This window comes from Pteronotus mesoamericanus, unplaced genomic scaffold (genome assembly GCF_021234165.1).
Source record: "Pteronotus mesoamericanus isolate MK-2021 breed Mesoamerican mustached bat unplaced genomic scaffold, CSHL_Meso_final scaffold_36, whole genome shotgun sequence".
Classification (NCBI taxonomy): Eukaryota; Metazoa; Chordata; class Mammalia; order Chiroptera; family Mormoopidae; genus Pteronotus; species Pteronotus mesoamericanus.
The window spans coordinates 18188634-18206273 of NW_026555313.1; the positions used below are offsets into that span (position 1 = coordinate 18188634).

General features: G+C 34.2%; 1 protein-coding gene across 1 annotated transcript in view; it reads right to left on the minus strand.

Moving 5' to 3' along the window:
* The window catches only part of ZW10 (zw10 kinetochore protein), a 32520-nt gene that overhangs the window by 9348 nt on the left and 5532 nt on the right, over window positions 1-17640 (minus strand). The window contains exons 3-10 of the mRNA XM_054592261.1: window positions 15794-15895; window positions 15531-15608; window positions 15222-15381; window positions 13771-13923; window positions 12990-13181; window positions 5498-5661; window positions 4263-4445; window positions 838-1076 (exon numbers count right to left, since the gene is read on the minus strand). Of these exons, the coding sequence (XP_054448236.1) occupies window positions 838-1076; window positions 4263-4445; window positions 5498-5661; window positions 12990-13181; window positions 13771-13923; window positions 15222-15381; window positions 15531-15608; window positions 15794-15895 (1271 nt within the window). The remainder of the gene's footprint in view (window positions 1-837; window positions 1077-4262; window positions 4446-5497; window positions 5662-12989; window positions 13182-13770; window positions 13924-15221; window positions 15382-15530; window positions 15609-15793; window positions 15896-17640) is intronic.

The window sequence follows — 17640 nt, forward strand, 5'->3', positions numbered from 1 at the left end:
TTCTCTTCAATTTAGTCTAGGAGTAGGGAAGTGTATAAGAAGAGATTCTGTGGAATAGAATTTAGGGTGATCTCTGGTACATTCCATTCTTTTCTTTCTAATTTTGGCTGCCCAACAAACTATTATTACTTTAGAAAATAAACACTTAAAATGTAAATTAATTAAGGCCCTGGCTATGTAGCCCAGCTGGTTAAAGCATCTCCCAGATACATCAAGGTTGAGGGTCCAGTTAGGACACATGTAAGAATCAACCAATGAATGCATAAATAAGTGGATCACCAAATCGATCTTTCTCTCTCTCTCTCCCCTGCTTCCTCTAAAATCAATTTTTAAAAATGTAAATTAATTAGGGCCTAGATATCAAAAGGTAAAAAAAAAAAAAAAGTTAAGCTAAAGGGCTAGAGCAAGCTGGAGTAGATGATACAACTATTACCGCTACCATCAACAATAAAAAATATGTATCAATAATTTTCCAAGTAGCATTCTAAGTCCCTTAAATGTGCTTTCCCATGTAATATCGTTCAAAACAAATAAAAAATAAACAAATATTAAAGCTTTTTGTTAAAAATAATTAACAATTTTTAACATCAAAAAAACCCCTTAGTCCATCCATATACATGCTTCTTTTTCTTATGCCTTGCTGTAAGATGTATGTTACTGTAAAGAAGAGTTAATTACCAATATATATCTATGTGCTGTGCTGTTGTTTTAGAGAATAAATATTAACTAATGGGATAAGAAAACCCAAAAGATTCTAACTAGTTTTTTTAATAAATGTCAGTTTAGATATCCATTTAGCCAAGTCATTGCCACTTTCACATGACTCAGAACTCTTACCATTGATCACTGCTGGTTGTTGCCTCTAGTAAAGTCTGATAGGCAAGTTCCATTAATTTCTTCACAGATTCACTGATACGGCATGTAGGCAAAGAAAAGGAATGTTGGTCCAAAGTATTTTCAGGCTGTAAATTCACCACTTCATTCTGCTGAGTTGTGGACATTTTCTGTACCTGTAGCTTGTCATCCTCATCAGGGGTGGGTAAGTCAGGCACACTAATCTTAGAACCAGGAGTAATCTAAGATTCAAACACAGAAACATAGAAAACGCACTATCCTCAGAATAATTCAAATGCAGGCATACAGCAAGGAATAAGGTAGTGGTTGCTTCCATAATGATAAAGCTGTGGCTCTACAGGGTATTTAAGAGATTCGAGTATATACAGCAGTATTTTAATGATTGCTCAATCTTGGGTTGAGAGCATGTCACAAGAAATAAGCAACCCCCTTTACTATTTACTACAATTCTTCCAATTCTTCTGTGTACTCCTAATCTTGATGAAAAGAGCAAAGCTGTGAAATGGGCCCAAAATTTCAGGTAAATCAAAGAACCTTCAAAATCATCCTTCTCAGACTAAACTATTAGATTTTTGCAAACCAGTATGATTTTGCATTCTTGAAATTAAACAAATCATCTCCCACCAGAAACATGGGTTGGCTTAGTCAAAGAAATAACTCATTCAGGATAGCATATTCTTCCCTTAAAAATCCCAACTGAAAGCAAAACAAGCCTCCCTAACATTTATACAGAATGAAAATTACCAGACTTTGTCAAAACTAAAGGAAAGAACACTTGGCTGCCTGTCTTTTTACCCTAACTTTTGACAAAGTCATTTAACCCCTCTGGACCTCAATTTTCTCCCTGTACAAGGAAGAGAAATTGTACTGCAATAATGGTTTTCAAACCTTGCTCCTTAAAGGTGCCTCAGGGGCCAAAACAAGAAGATATTAAGCAGGCAGAGGTAGCAAGTTCCCTAACCCCACTGCAAGAAGTGTGGCTCTGCTCTGCACATACTGGACCTCTATAGAAAATTTATGATAGAAAAAGTTCGCTCTAATAGAAATGTTCAAGTCATCAGACTTGCTTTCCTAATCTGTAAAATCACATATTATCTAATTCATAGAAATGTTATCAAGTTTAAATAAGAACAAAAATGTCAGGGACCTAGCAGTCAAAATTATGGCTAAGATTAGAAAGCAGAAGAAAAAATATAATTACAGAGATGATTAAAATAATAATAGTGTTTGTCTGAAAACTAGTGTACCCAGAATACACATGACTCAAAACAATGACTTCAAGAGAGGGTGAGAGAAGCTCAAGATGGAAGAATGTAAGATATAATATAATATGTCAGGTTAAAATATAAAAACAAAACAAACAACAAAACACAAATTTAGATCTTTTGCAAAAATAGTGGGTACACATAGGCAATTGGTTGAGAAAATTTAGATGAAGACTATGACAGACAAATTAAATTTAAATGATTTATGAAAAAAGGAAGATGAGCTTTTCAAAGTTGGCAGTTTAAAAGATCGAATTCTGGGGTCTAAATGCTAAGAAAGAAAACGTTAGAATCTAGAGCAAAGGTTCTCTACTAAGAACAATTTTTGCCCTCCAGGAAATACTTGACAATGTCTGGAGATATTTTTGGTTATCACAACTGGGAGAGTTGCCACTGGCATCTGTGAGAAGAGGTTAGGGATGCTACTACAATTCCTACAGACCAATCCCCCCGCAACAAAGAATTATCTGGCCCAAAATATCAATAGTGCCAATGTTGGGAAACCCTGATCTAGAAGAAGCTAACTATTAGAATTTGGGTACTCAGGAAAAAAATGTATTTTTGTAGAAAGTCAGAATTAGTTGAATAGAGAGCTCAAAAATTATCTAGTTCAATTCTGTCATGTTACTGAAAGAAAAATGAGGTCCAACAAGGTTAACGGATTTAGCCCAGAGGCACAGAGCAATACAGTAACAATCCTATTTACATCAAGGAGTTAGGCTAGAGACAAGAGTGGTATATGTTAATTAATTTACTAAATACTGACTGACCACTAAGCACATAGTAGTATGCAACAGGTATTTTCTTGGTGCTAGAGATAAACAGTAAAGAAAAAACCCAAACCCAGCCCTTATGGAGCTTGTTTTCTAGAGAGGGAGAAACAATAAATAATTCATAGAGAAAGTTCATTGATAAGTGATATGAAGGAAAATAAAGCAAGGAAAGAGTAGAGGAAATAGGAGAGGTCACAATTTTTAAAAGAGTGGTCAGGAAAGGGAATGAATGTTGTATGACTTGTGGTAAAAATGTTCCAAGCACAGAGAACAACAGGTTCAAAGGTTCTGAACCAAGTGGTTCAAGCGAATTCAGGGAACAGCAATGACCGAAGAATTTAACAAGACAGAGAGTTAGAGAGGCAAGGGGGGAAAGATCATGGAAGGTCTTACAGGCCTATAAGGCTACTGCGTCTTTCTCTAAGATGGGAAGCCACTGGATTTTGTACAGAAGAGTGACATAATCAAGTGATATTTATGTTTAAAAGAAAACAAAACCCACAGCACAATTCCTGGCAGTAAGATTTCAGCTCCCTTAATCCAAAATTACCTCAAAATGTGTTAATATATATGACCTCCAATGGCTAATTAAATATTGTGCTCTGAAGTAGACACAGTACCATGACACCACAAGAAAAATGAGAGGAAGGCAGAAAAGGGATAGAGGGACAAAGAGCTTAATACCTGCAGTGATAGAAGAAAAATGGCTGAAAAATTTTCTAGTAAGAGATTACCTTAGTCTTTATGTTGCTTTAATCTAATAATACCTTACATTTACCAAATATTATATTACATATGTAAGAAAAGTAAAAAGGACAGAAGAAAATACACAGAATTATCTAAGGTCAAAGGAGTAAACTACCCTCAGTGCAAATTAATTAGCCCATTAACTTTGCAGATAATTTGATTACACTTTACACAAATCACACATTTTTTGTTTTATTATTTTAACTTCAAAACTAGTGCTTCTATTAGCCTAAAAGATGAAATCAACATTTTCACAATAGGATATAACCTCTGAACATACAGAATACCTAATTATACCTGTCAAAAATTGTGTACTAAAAATTCAAATTAAAAAGTCGAGAAAAACCTATAGGTTGACATATTATCTAATTTCAACAACAGTGATCCATTACATTTATGTAGTCTTCTTCAACTTATACAATGCTTTCATGTGCATTATCTTATCTGAATCTCATAATACCTTATGAAAGAGGTAAATATTAGGACCACTCTAAAGAAGAGAAAATTAATATTCAGAAGATTAGTAACTTCCTCAGTGAGCTCAGCAATTGTCATGCTCTTCCAGTCTACTACATTCTTCTGAAAAATGAGTTGCTTCTTGAACATAATATAACTCCAATACCTTCACAGTGTTGTGAATTTCAGAGGTCATTAGGTTTCTAGCTGCCACAATCACATCCTGACACTTCTTGTTAGCAAAATGAGAATTGATATTACGAGCATATTTCAGCAAATCAGTAGTATCTCCTTTTAAAAACCTCATCTCCTTTAAGGCATTTTCAAACTCTTCAGTAGATTGTATGATCTGAGAAAAAGAAAAAAAAATTATATACACGTCATCCATTTTAATATTAAAATGTCAAACGGAGTATAGAAAAGAACAAGGACCAGTAGGTCATTTAAGTTTTAGAACAACTCAGCAATTATGAGGTATAAAACTATTATACATTTTTCCTGCAGGAAATAGGGAGAGGTCACAATTTTAAAAAGGGTGGTCAGGGAAGGGAACAAATGTTCTATGCCTTGTGGTAAAAATGTTCCAAGCAGAGGGAACAACAGGTTAGAAGGTTCTGAACCAAGTGGTCCCAGCAAATTCAAGGAACAGCATGACAGAAGACTGTAACAGGACAGAGGGACAATCGGAGGACAGATCATGTAAGGCATTTTAGGCTATTATGAGGCTACTGCATCTTTCTCTAAGATGGGAAGCCACTGAATTTTGTGCAGAAGAGTGAAATAAATTCATCAGAAAGAATATCTTCAATAGAAATTTCTGACTATACTTGAATAAGGTACAAAGTCCTTTAAAAATAAATATACTTATTTAAGTGTTCAAGGAAACACTAAGAAGAAACAAAAAAGTAAAGTGTCACATAGTAACTACTATCACTGACACAAGTGCAAAAAAGGACAGCCCTGGCTGGTGTGCCTCAATGGATTGGACGTTGGTCTGCAAACCAAAGGTTTTCTGGTTTAAGTCCTACTGAGGGCACGTGCCTGGGTTGTGGACCAGGTCCCCAGTAGGGGCCACACAAGAGGCAACCACACACTGATGTTTCTCTCCCTCTCTTTCTCCCTCCCTTCCCCTCTCTCTATAAATAAATAAATAAAATCTTTTTAAAAGTAAATAAAGGATGTTTTTCAAAACTTTATTACTAAAGAAAATACACTTAGTAAAAATAAGATACTTCTCAATCAAATGGTAGGAAGCCAGGAGGAAAGAAAGCTATGGGGAATTTGCTTCTATTCGTTATTAATAATTTCCTTAAAAATGTCACTAAAGAACAAAAAGGTCTCAAAAAAAGGATACCAATAAGAACCTAGTCTCTTAAAACCTTTTGATATCTTTTCTCTTACCTCCTCATATTGCTGTAACTTGCTGCTATTTGTTGGGATAGAATAAACCAAACAGTTTTTAATGAGGCATTCAGACAAGTCCTCCCAGATCATGTCTCCAAGCATCTCAGCCAAAATGATCTTAGGTGTTTTTTCATTTTCTAGATCAGTATCAAGAGGCAAATCTGAATTCAAAAGAAAAAGTTTTAAATAAGAAACTATTCACAGTCTGGATTATTCTCAAGTTCCCAAATTTTCTAGAATCCTTTAATTGTAAGATGATGAGGAAGAAAACATCACAGATAATTCTACAGCTATCTGAACTGACTGCATGGGGAACAAAACATGACATACAATTATGACTTTATTTTCACTGCTCAAATGAATAGTATGCACTGTATTATTGCCTGTACTCTATTATAACAATAAGGTATTAAGCCATCTACGTTATAGTCACCTACTGCTACTCTACTGGTCTGATTATATGACAAGCACTCCGAAGTTCTACACAAGAAGTTGAAATTACTTTAGAATAAAATCCAAGTTCTTTAATAATAAAGAAACACACTTTTTTATCTCTGCATAGGACTTGAGTGTTTATCCTATGTAAAATACCAATAAACACCTTACATTATAGCATATCTAGTCTAGCAAACAGAGTATTTCAATACCTCTTCTATAGTATACCTTACATGGTAGGCTTTTTCCAACACACTTTGAGGGAATTATATTTAGAATATTCTATTATATTAAGAAATGTAATACTTATCTTCAAGATTTTCTTGGAACAAAAGTCACAGATATAATAAGAGTTGATATTGAAATTAAACCTTTACATTACACAAATCAATAACATCATTTTTCTAACAAAACTCAAAATACGTAAGGTTTTAATTGTAAAAATAACAAAAGAATTTAAGTTTTACTTGATTAAAAAATGAATTTAAAGATCCTTTGTTGATATTGATAATTTAGGTGTGTGTTTTTTTTTTAAAGATTTTATTTATTTATTTTTAGAGAGGGGAGGGGAGGGAGAAAGAGAGAGAAACATCAGAGTGTAGTTGCCTCTCAAGCTCCCCCTACTGGGGACCAGGCCCGGAACCCAAGCATGTTCCCTAACTGCGAATGAAACCGGCAACCCTTTGGTTCGCAGGCCAGCACTCAATCCACTGAACCACACCAGCCAGGGATGGTTTTTAAAAATTTATGCAAAAGCATTTTGAATTCCATATTAACAGCAGTAATTTGATATATGGGTTAGTGAACTTGCTACACTCAGTTTTGAAACTGATAGGTTTTTGCTTCAAAGTAAATTAATTCATTTAAAAGGGATGTAGGTGAGAATATAAAAGGGAAAAAAAATTTTTGGTACACAATACAGGTACTGGAAATTTTTCAATATGTTTGGAACAACTTAGATATAGAACCTACTTTGCCAACTGTAAATTTTATAACATCTAAATACAGATCAAGTATTTATAGGGAGAATTTGCATCTGAACTGAGATATACTTAGAAGTATAAAATATCAAATTTGGAAAAATTTTTTAAAAAATGTAAAATAGCTCATTAATAATTTTCATATTGATTATATGTTGAAATGATATTTTGGATATATTGGGCTAAATAAAATATTAAGTCATAGCTTGTTTAACATTTTTTTAATGTGGTCACTAGAAATTTTACATTAAATTATGTACCTTGCATTTTAGTTCTATTAGACAATGCAGATCTAGATCATAGACCCTAAATGCAGCTAGCACCTTAATCAAGTGGTATAAGCAGCTGGTACATTGCCTTGTTCTATAAAGATTTGTTGAATGAATATATGCATACATACCAAAGAAGAAACAGTTTGTATACTATGTGTGATCACACTATATAAACCATTTTGCACCTTTCCCCCTTAAGATCACATCGTAAACATTTCACCAAACTATTAAAATGTATTACATTCCTATTTTGCTTATTTTTTTATTAGTGAAGGACACTACATTTTGGCATAATTTTCCATAGCTAATGACATAACATAATGAACTGTTTGACAGCTTTCTTATGCTGAACCATCTATGCACTCCTAAAATAAACCCTTGGTCGGTCACAATGTGTCCTTTTTAAAGGTACTTTTTAATTTAACTTACGTTTTTTATGTTTGCATTTATAAGTCACAAGTAAAGTCATTCTATACTGTTTTATCTGTGAGTAAGCTACCATTATTATATTTTGTATTAAATTTATTCTGGTTTTTAAAAATTTTATTACGGTAGTTCTCACCTTTTTCTAGTGACCAAAGGGCCAGATTAAAAAAGGTATTATCTGGAATTTGAAGAACACATAGAATTTAGTGATAAATCTTTGGTGCCTGATGGTGGCCTTTTTAGTGCCAAGTCTTTAATAACCTTTTAAATTTCTTATTTAATTATTTGTATGTTCAGAGTTTCTGATTCTTGATAAGTTTTAGTAATTTATACCTTCTAGAAAATCATGGCAAAAGCAAAACATGCTTGCTGTGACAAGACCAACCAACACCACTAAGGTTTATAATGAAAAACACCCAAATTTACCCTCTCCTCTCCTTGCCCAAGTGGCCGACTGCAAATTTGGTTGGTATTCTTCCTCTGATTCATACCAAAAATAAACAAACTTGCAAAATACACACACACTCCTGCAAGCACACATACACATTTGATATAGCCTGAATTGTGTCCCACCCCCACTTATTGAAGCCCTAACCCCCAGTTTGACTGCATTTGGAGATATGGGCTAACCTTTAAATAAATAATTAAGGTTAAATAAGATCATAAGGGTGGGGCCCTAATCCAATATGACTAGTGTCCTTACAAGAAAAGGAAAAGACACAGCAATATGCAGCAGAGAGGAAAGACCATGTGGAGACACAGCGAGAAGACGCTCCAGGCAATGGGAGAGGGACCAGGAGAAACCAAACTTGCCTACACTTTAATCTTGAACTTCCAGCCTCCAGAACTGTGAGAAAATAAATTTCTATTATTTAACCCACCCAGCCTGCAGCATTTTGTTATGGCAGCTCTAACAAACTAATACAATACTCATGAAAGGGGCTGCTTTCTTTTTAATAACAATGGCCTCATGTCACAGATTTTACACTTAATTTTTGTCACTTAAAAACAGATTATGAACCTCTGTTAGGGTAATATATCTAGCTCTATTTCATTTCTTTTTAATAGTTGCGTAATATTCCACAGTATGGCTCAACCATACATTACACACCCATTCCTCAATGGACAGTCCAGCATGCAAGTATATACACTACTCACACATACAAACATATACACTATGGATACCACTTCTGTAAGGAATGAAAAAGTGGAATACCTGGGTCAAAGGAATGTATATTTTAAACTGTATTATACAACTTCAGAGATTGCTTTCTAAAAAACTCACCAAAAGCAGACTATCTTTCTACACATTTATTAGAACAGATCTTTTAATTCTGTCAACTCTAAGGGTAAAAAGTTCTACTTTGATAGTGTGATTTCCACTGCCCTACTAACAAGGCTAAACAACACATTTTTATTAACAAATTTTCTTCCATGAATTGCCTATTTATATTTTTTTGCCCATTTTTCTATTATGGTTTTCTATTTTTAAAAAATCCATATATTAACTCCTTGTCTATCCAATGTATTGCAAATATTTTCTCCCAGTAAGTACTTTCATTTAACTTTGTTTATGGTACTCTTTGCCAAACAGAATTTAACATTTACATACAGGTAAATGTGTCAATTCTTTCCTTTATGCACTCTGAGCTTCCTAAGACTATTCAAGACTTATGAATTTTCTTGTAATATTTTTATTGTTTTACTTTTTTGCATATAAGGCTTTAATTCATCTGGAATTTATTTCTGTATGAAGTATGAAGCAGGAATCCATCTTTAGCCAATTTTGCTAGTACCATTATTAAAATGTCTGCCTCCTAAACTGAATGTGACTTTGATCAAACGTGAAATTCTCATTTATTCTTGGCTCTCCTTTGGACTCTTTTTCATTCCACTGATCTTGTACCAAAACATAGTTTTAATTATAAAATCCACCCATTACTGTTTTTTAAATATATTAGCAATACTCACAAATATATTTTTGATGTAAGCTTCAGACTAAGTTTTTTCAGTTTGAAAAATATATAACAGAATCTGATTGGAAATTTATTAAATTTATGTAATTTTGGAATGAATTGACAATTTTATGAAACTGCTTTCTACTCCAAGACAGCCTCCCTTTTTTTCGGGTCTTACTTTATGACCTCAAGTAAGTTTTATGGTTATATATGGTTTCATATATACTCTCTTTTCTTATTAACCTTTAAGAATTTTATATATTTTGTTGCCATTATAAATATCTTTATATTTTAATTTATAGCTGATTATTACTAGTTTAGAGAAAAGTTATCAAATTTTATATATTTATAATGAATCTAGACAACTGAGTAAATTTCTTAATTATAAAAGTTTTAGTAGAGTCTTTTGGTTTTCTAGGTGTGTATCATTTACAGGTAAAATAATCTCTTCTCTTTATTCTAATATTCATACTCATTTTACTTTCTCTTCTTTGCATCAGCCATAACACCTAAAACAAAGTCAAAGCATATTTATGATAGTGTACATTCCTGACATAACTGATTTTAATGGAAATAGTTTTTAATCCTTGTTGCTGGCTTTTTAAAAGCAATTGATTTTAAAACCTTTACCTTTAAAAAAAGCAATAAAGTATAATAATTATGTAAAGTGGCCTATTGTATAACTAAATAATTTACTTAATCATTTCCCTATTATTCAAGATTTCATTTCTTTCCAGTATTTCAGTATTATAAGTAACATTGTAATGAACATCCTTATACATAAAGGGTTTTATGTATTTCAGATTATTTCATTAGGGCCAAATCCTAGAAACTGAAATCCTGGTTTAAAAGATATAAACATTTTAAGGTTTTTTATACATTTGCCAAATTCTTTCCAAAAGATTTTTCATTCTCCTCTTTTCAAAGCTCCTTTGTTGTTGATGTAATGATGTTTAATAAGAAAATCGGAAACAAAAAAAGTACATCTTCAAATGTAAAAGGATAGGTAAAAGTCTTTATGAAGTTTAAGAACAGCTAAAATCCAAAGACAGTAGAGTATTCCAAAAAGAACTAAGGAGTCTAAATATGACTTCAGGTTACATTTAGAGCAATAAGATGAAGGAAGGGAATGATGCTTGATGGATATCAAAGAGAACTTAAGATTCCTAAACTCCTGCTTTGCCACCATTTTGTTTGCCAAAGACAATAATCTCTGAGCCAGAAGGGAAAACTAAAGCCTAAAATGCATAGATGTATTAGAAGAGCACCTAGCAACACTGCTCTCCCTTCTGCTCTGAATATCGTAGGTACTAAGAAAACTTACAAATAAAATAAAAGGTTGAGTACTCATTAATTTAATGAACTAGTGTCAAACTGTAAAGTGGTTTCTACTAGAATTCCCTAAAACACCCACCTCCTCAGGCCCTATTCTAGGCAATAGTATCATCACTAACTTCAAATGAACTATAGGAAAACATGGTTATTGCCCTGGCTTGTGTGGCTCATGGACTGAGTGCCAGCCTGCAAAATAAAAGGCAGCCAGTTCAATTCCCAGTCAGGGTACATGCCTGGGTTGTGGGCCAGGTCCCCAGTTGGGGGTGTGCAAGAGGCAACCAATGGATGTTTCCCTCTCACACTGATGCTTCTCTCTCTCTCCCCTCCACCTCTCTAAAAATAAGTAAAATCTTAAAAAGAAAACATGGTTATCAATTATGCACTCAAATGAAGGAGAAAGAATAGTAAACACATTGCAAAAACTGTATGAAGTAAAATTTAGCAAAGATTAATGTTAATTCCAAAAACATCAAGTACAAATGTTAGATGAAAAAGCAGCAATTTGCACTGTGTATGGCATAGGATTTACATTTATGTTAAGCTCACTGAGTTAACTGTGTAATAGACTTTGGCTATGTGACAAGAACCATGGGACTAAGAATTAGAGTATAAATGCTTCCACAGTATTATGATTTGGCTCAGACTATATGTAGAATGCTTGTTCTGTTTTGAACACTACACTTTAGTAGGATTACAAAAAAAAAAAAAAAAGGAATATATTCAGAGAACATCAATGAAGATAAGAACTTAAAACTCTATCATTAAAAAAAAGGATGTTTATATTGTTAAGATATAGGGGAAATAACAGCTACTATAAAGAATTTTCAAGTCTATCATGTGTAATAGGAATTAGACTTGCTCTATATAGCTTCATACAGAAGAAATAGCTTCAATAAAGCACACATGACAGGACAATATATTTCAATAAAATTTTTTAATAACCACCCTAAAGATTTAATTTTGTAAAATGAGGATTTTGGTAATAGTATTTAATATAGACAGAGACATGATTTAAAAACAAACAAACAAAAACTTCACAGCATTCAGAGTTGCCCAGAGGTAGGACAAAATGCCTTCAGAGGAAGTGACCCTCTCACTAAGGTGCTCAGCTTGGTTATATGGCCAGCTGAGGGGAGTGTTACAGAGGACATTTAAGCATAGAGGTATTTGGATTAAATCACTTCTCTGGTTCCTTCTAATCCTTAGATATTTGGTTTATAGCTTTGCTTATATCTAATAAAAATAAAAGTGTATTATCTCCTTAAGTGAAGCAACAAAAAAACTACCTTGGATTTTGGTAATTTATACTAGCCTTAAGACTTTTTTCTTCTCTGCTACTATCAAAATTAGAAAGTATTCCTTGCATATTTATTCCCCAAATAAACTACATGACTGCCAGGAAAGCATATGAAAAATAGCAAAATTTCTTTTTTATTTTCTCCACAGCAATAATGCTTGATTTGACTATTAAATATACAACTGAGAAAACCTAAAAGACAGCAAATCAAACAAACTATAAAAACAAACCCCCCCCAAAAAACAGTATTGAAATAAAACACCAGAATAAACTTTACTTTTAATAGTATGACAACCAAAAAGTGATTTAAACAACAAAGAAACTGGCTATTTCAAGTGTGAATACATAAAGATCTAAACAATGGTTTAAGTTGGATGTCATTCATTTCCAATGTTAAATCTAATTTATGTCAGATTAAGGTATTTTCCCACTGAAATAGTAAAACAGCACTTAGTTAATTTCTCCTATAATAAAAGCAAGAGTCCCAAAATGTGATGTTTACTAGAAATCAAGTGAGAGAAGGAATCCTGGAATTCAACTCAACATTATAAATATAGAAGCTGGGGTATCCTGATAACCCTGCTTGTCAAGATAGGGCAGAGGAGGAATGCCAAAGAGAGCAAGAAATAAGAAATTAACTACTTTGTTCCCATGACATAATCTACTCACCTCTGATCCTCTGCACATTCAGACTGTGTGCGTTTTTATCTACTTTGAAATAATATTTACTTTCAAAAACCAAATGACTTTTCCAAAATATAAAAGCACTACCTTGGAGATACATACCTAGAAGATGCTTCTGGAGCACTTCCAGTACCAGCCTGACCTTTGCAAAAACTTCAGATGGCGACGGATGTTCCAAGTCAGTCGTCATAGATTCAAAACGAATGATAATGATATTAGGCTGGCTTTCTACCACAGCAAAAAGGGAGGGGCAAGATGCCAGAGGCCTAAGGATATACTTCAGCAACATCTGTCCTGAAAAATTACATGAACTCTCATCAAAAATAACTAGAACTTTTATATAAAAGCATATATAAAAAAAAGATGATGGAATCTAACAACAAAAAATACATATATCATGTCCTAGCCAGGTAGCTAAGTTGGTTGGAGTGTCATCCTCATACACCAAGGTTTGTGGGTTCAATCCCTGGTCAAGGCACACACAAGAATCAACCAAAGAATGCACAAATAAGTGGAACGACATATCAATGTTTCTTTCTCTCCCCTTTCCTCTTTCTCTAAAATTAATTTTAAAAATACATATTATAATGACATTACAAACCACACACTATGTACTGCAGGTTTTCCCACTGAAGTTTCCTATCTACAAATTTTTTAATTATTCCAAAAGTCAGATAAACATCAGCAGCTGGTTTAAAAAGAAAAATATCTAAGCCCATAATAAAAAGACTAATATTTATGACAATTCCATTTGATGAATCATGAGGCCAAACCCTATGATCCATCATCACTGTTATCCAAAGAATATTATTTTTTACTGTCATTCCTTTAACACTGGATCTTCTGAGATTTCATGTAACTGAAACAAAGTAGTGTGCCTTACCAAATAATTTAAGTCTGGTATGTAGCTCTCCAAGAATGGAAAATGCCAAGAGAACAGAGCAGGTTTGTGGCACAGAGGTCTTCTCTTCATTGTGAGATTGTCCAGTGCATAAATGGAGTTCTGTTTGCAAGCAAGATTCCAAGTTGCTGGTATCTATGAAAATATATATATATTTATATAAGCTGTCTCAGCAAAGTAAGATGTTCCCACTTGTACTCCTCAGAGCCCTTCTCTTCTGAGAGTCCTAAATATGTTTCATTACAGTACACTTCCAATGCAATTAAATATTAACTATGACATAAGTGTCCCTGGCATCACTTTAAAACAATTACTTTAGCATGTTCAAATAATCGAACTAAGTGCAAAAGCAAGATGATGTGCCTAAAATTAGCGCTTATTTAGTATGTTTTGAAACAGTGAATGAAGGGAAGAAATCAAAGTTAAGACCCTAGTTTCACTTAAGACCTCCTCTTTTTTGTTCTTTCTTATAAAGAGAACAGCCTGCCAAACAAGTTTAACAGGAAGGGTGTGTTATAACAAAGAATATATCTGCCATCTTCTCGTAATTTTAGTAAGCTTGGAAGTGGAATCTAAAATTTTCCATATTATTTCAAGTATCTAAAATACATACGTGTGTTTATGTGTGTGTACACACATACATGTATAATGTATTTGGAGACCAAAGTGGATATTAAAAAGGCAACAAGGAGAGACTGTGAGGTTCCCCCCAAAAAAGACTAAATTTTAAGATTCAGGGTTGGCAAACATATATAACAGGTTTAATGGCACGTCCTTTACATAAATTCTCAGGGGTTTCACTTTGTATACACAAGATATCAAAGAGGGCTCATGCACAGGTGGCAGGCAGACTGAGAGCTAAGTAGTACAAATAAGTGCCAAGGCCAGAGTTATCCTGTTTGTTCATCTTGCAAAGCACCCCCATCTCATGATTCTGTCACCATTTTACCCCAAGGGCTGAGAAAAATTGACCCAAACCCATCTCAATGATCTCCTGTCTTCTTTCCTCAGCAAGAGAGAGAATAGTTGAACAGATTATTTAAGATTTCTATCCAAGACAAACTGTTGGGATTAGGACTGCTGGGAATGGGATAATCCTACTATGCAATGGAAACTTTGTATGGTCTTAAATCGCTACCATCTCCTCTATCATACCCTTCACTCCATGGATCCCCACCTACCCAATAATCTTCCCTCTTCTCTGCTCCTTCCTTCTGAAAGGAACAGAGGGAGAGATGTAAGGGAAGTAAAGTGAGGACACTTTAGATAGCCAGAGTTGGTTCTAACAAGCATTTTGCCTAATATGAGAACTCAATATCAACTTGCAAGATTAATAACTGAAACCTTCTCAATACAAAATATTTAGAACATATTCAGAAGCCAAATTAGTTCAGGCAGATTAAGCAAAGCAGTCCACCTGAGGTCAGCAGCACCTTTTGATGGTGGGAAGTTCCATACAATCAGCTTCTGCCACTCTTCACCAAGGTGATAAAGTATGTTCTGTTTCTGTATCGTGAGCTCCATGCTGAGAGATTTCAAGATTTTTAAATCAAAGCATTTTCTGGCTTTTAATAACTTCAAGCATTTCTGTGCCTGGTAGTGAAATGGAGTCATCGTTAAACATTCCATCCTGACTCAGGACAATCAGAATACAAGTGTATACTGTTAATATACAGAACACAAAATTTACTAAAAACAAGAATAGTACTAATTGTTCATGCTTTGGAGAAAGCAATTCATACCTCTTCTATATGCTGAGCAGCAGTGACATACTTCTTCTCTGCTAATGCACAATTATATTCTTCAATAGCTGTAGAAAACTGAACAGATAAATATAGTTATTAGGTATTTAATTTTATACATCTTATTATTTCAAGTCTGTCTGCTTGTTTTTAAATTATGAAAAATACCATCATAGTCAGGGGATACAGATTTAATGAGACCAATGCAGGGGGCAAAACCTTTCTCACCACGAAAACACTGAATTTGATTTGAAGTTACTAACCTCTTGTAGCTGTTTAAGCAAACTTAGGACTACTGAGTCTCTTTCCAATTGTTGCTTCAGGTCTGTAAATTCAGCAGTTGATACATGAAGATCCCGGCGGACCTAATTCACACATCAAAGACAAGTATACTTTTAAGCTATACTATATCTAAGAAATAAAACATTCATAGCTAATCAATAAGCTTTATTACATGAATATAACTTCTGTTGAAATTTAAATGCTGGTTAAGACTGGGATGTAGTAGGAAGAAACTTGCGGTCCACTTAGTCCAAACCCTTATCCTATGCAGGAATGCCCATCCCCATCAACGTAATATCCTTATGTCACCATGTATTCTTAGTTTACATTGTTATCTATCATCAGAGAGTTCATCTGCCTAGATTACTAGACAGGTATCCCCAGTGCCAATTCATTCTACAGTAGGATAGCTCTATTAGGAAGACTTTCTCATGAGTCAGAATCCACTTTCCATTCTGTCTCACCTTTTCAGGGACTTTGCAGTATCGATTATTTCCTTTCCTCTCTATATCTTTACCTTTCCCTATTTCATCCTTCCTTTATGAAATATATATATATATATATTGATTAAATACCTACAAAGGCATGGCTCCTCCCATCAGATTTAAGCATGTTAAAATTTCCCCCACCTTTAAGAAAAAATTTCCTCCATCTCAGCAACCATCCTATTGCTTAGTAGCTACCTTATTTTATTCCTCCTTGTCACAAACAAGTTTCTTGCAAGATTGATCCATACTCACTGTCTTGACTTTCTCATAACCTCTCGTTCACTCTATAACTCACAGTGATCTGGTTTCTATCCCCACCTTTACACCAAAACTATTTCAAAACAGTTGATGCCGATCCAACTTGTTGTTAAATCCAAAACATGTATCATCAATTTTAACTATTTATCAGTACACTGTTACTTTCCTTTCCTTAGCTCTATGACACCATTCTCTACTGATTTTCCTCCTTTTCTTTAGCCATTCCTTCTCATTTTCTCTTGTGAGCTTCATTTTTCCTCTGGCCACTTCATACCTACTGATAATCCTTTCTCCCTGGCCTTCTTACTCTGAACCAGTGGTTCTCAAAAAATAAAACTTTTTTTTGCTCTACCTCCATCCAAGGATATTTGACAATATCTGGAGACATTCTGGCTTGTCAAAACTGAAAGAGCTCTGGCATTTAATGAGTAGAGATCAGGGATACTGCTAAACATCTTACAATGTACAGGATAGGTCCCACAACAAAGATTGTCCAGCTCCAAGTATCAACAGTGCCTAGGTTGAGAAACAATGCTCCATACACTCTCTCTGGGCAACCTCATCCATTCCCATGGCTTCAATTTCTATTCACAGCTACTGCTGTGAATAATAAATTGTCCTTCATCACACATCCAAGGAGTCTCATGGCTTCAAACAGCATCCATGAAACAGTGGCAGGCTATCTCAAGTCCACATCATTTTCCTACCTTCCACACATGTATATGGATGGGGTGATGTGCAAGCTGTTTCACTCCCACTCTTCCACAGTTACAGCACATTGCAACCCAACTAGACTAAATGTTCCAGCATCCTTCACAATTAGCTGTGACCATGTGTCTAAGAGATTACCAGTGGAATATAAGCAGAAGTGATGTGCACCATTTCCAAGTCTGGATCTTAAGAAAATGGATGTGCCTCCTCTGTGCATTCTCTTTGCCCTTAATCTCTAGTTATAACCTGCACCTAGGGAAAAGGCCAACTTCAACCATGCAAATAACAACAAAATCCTAGAGTAGTGCTTCTCAAACTGGAAAGTACATACATAACACTTGGTGAATCATATTAAACATTAATTCTGATTC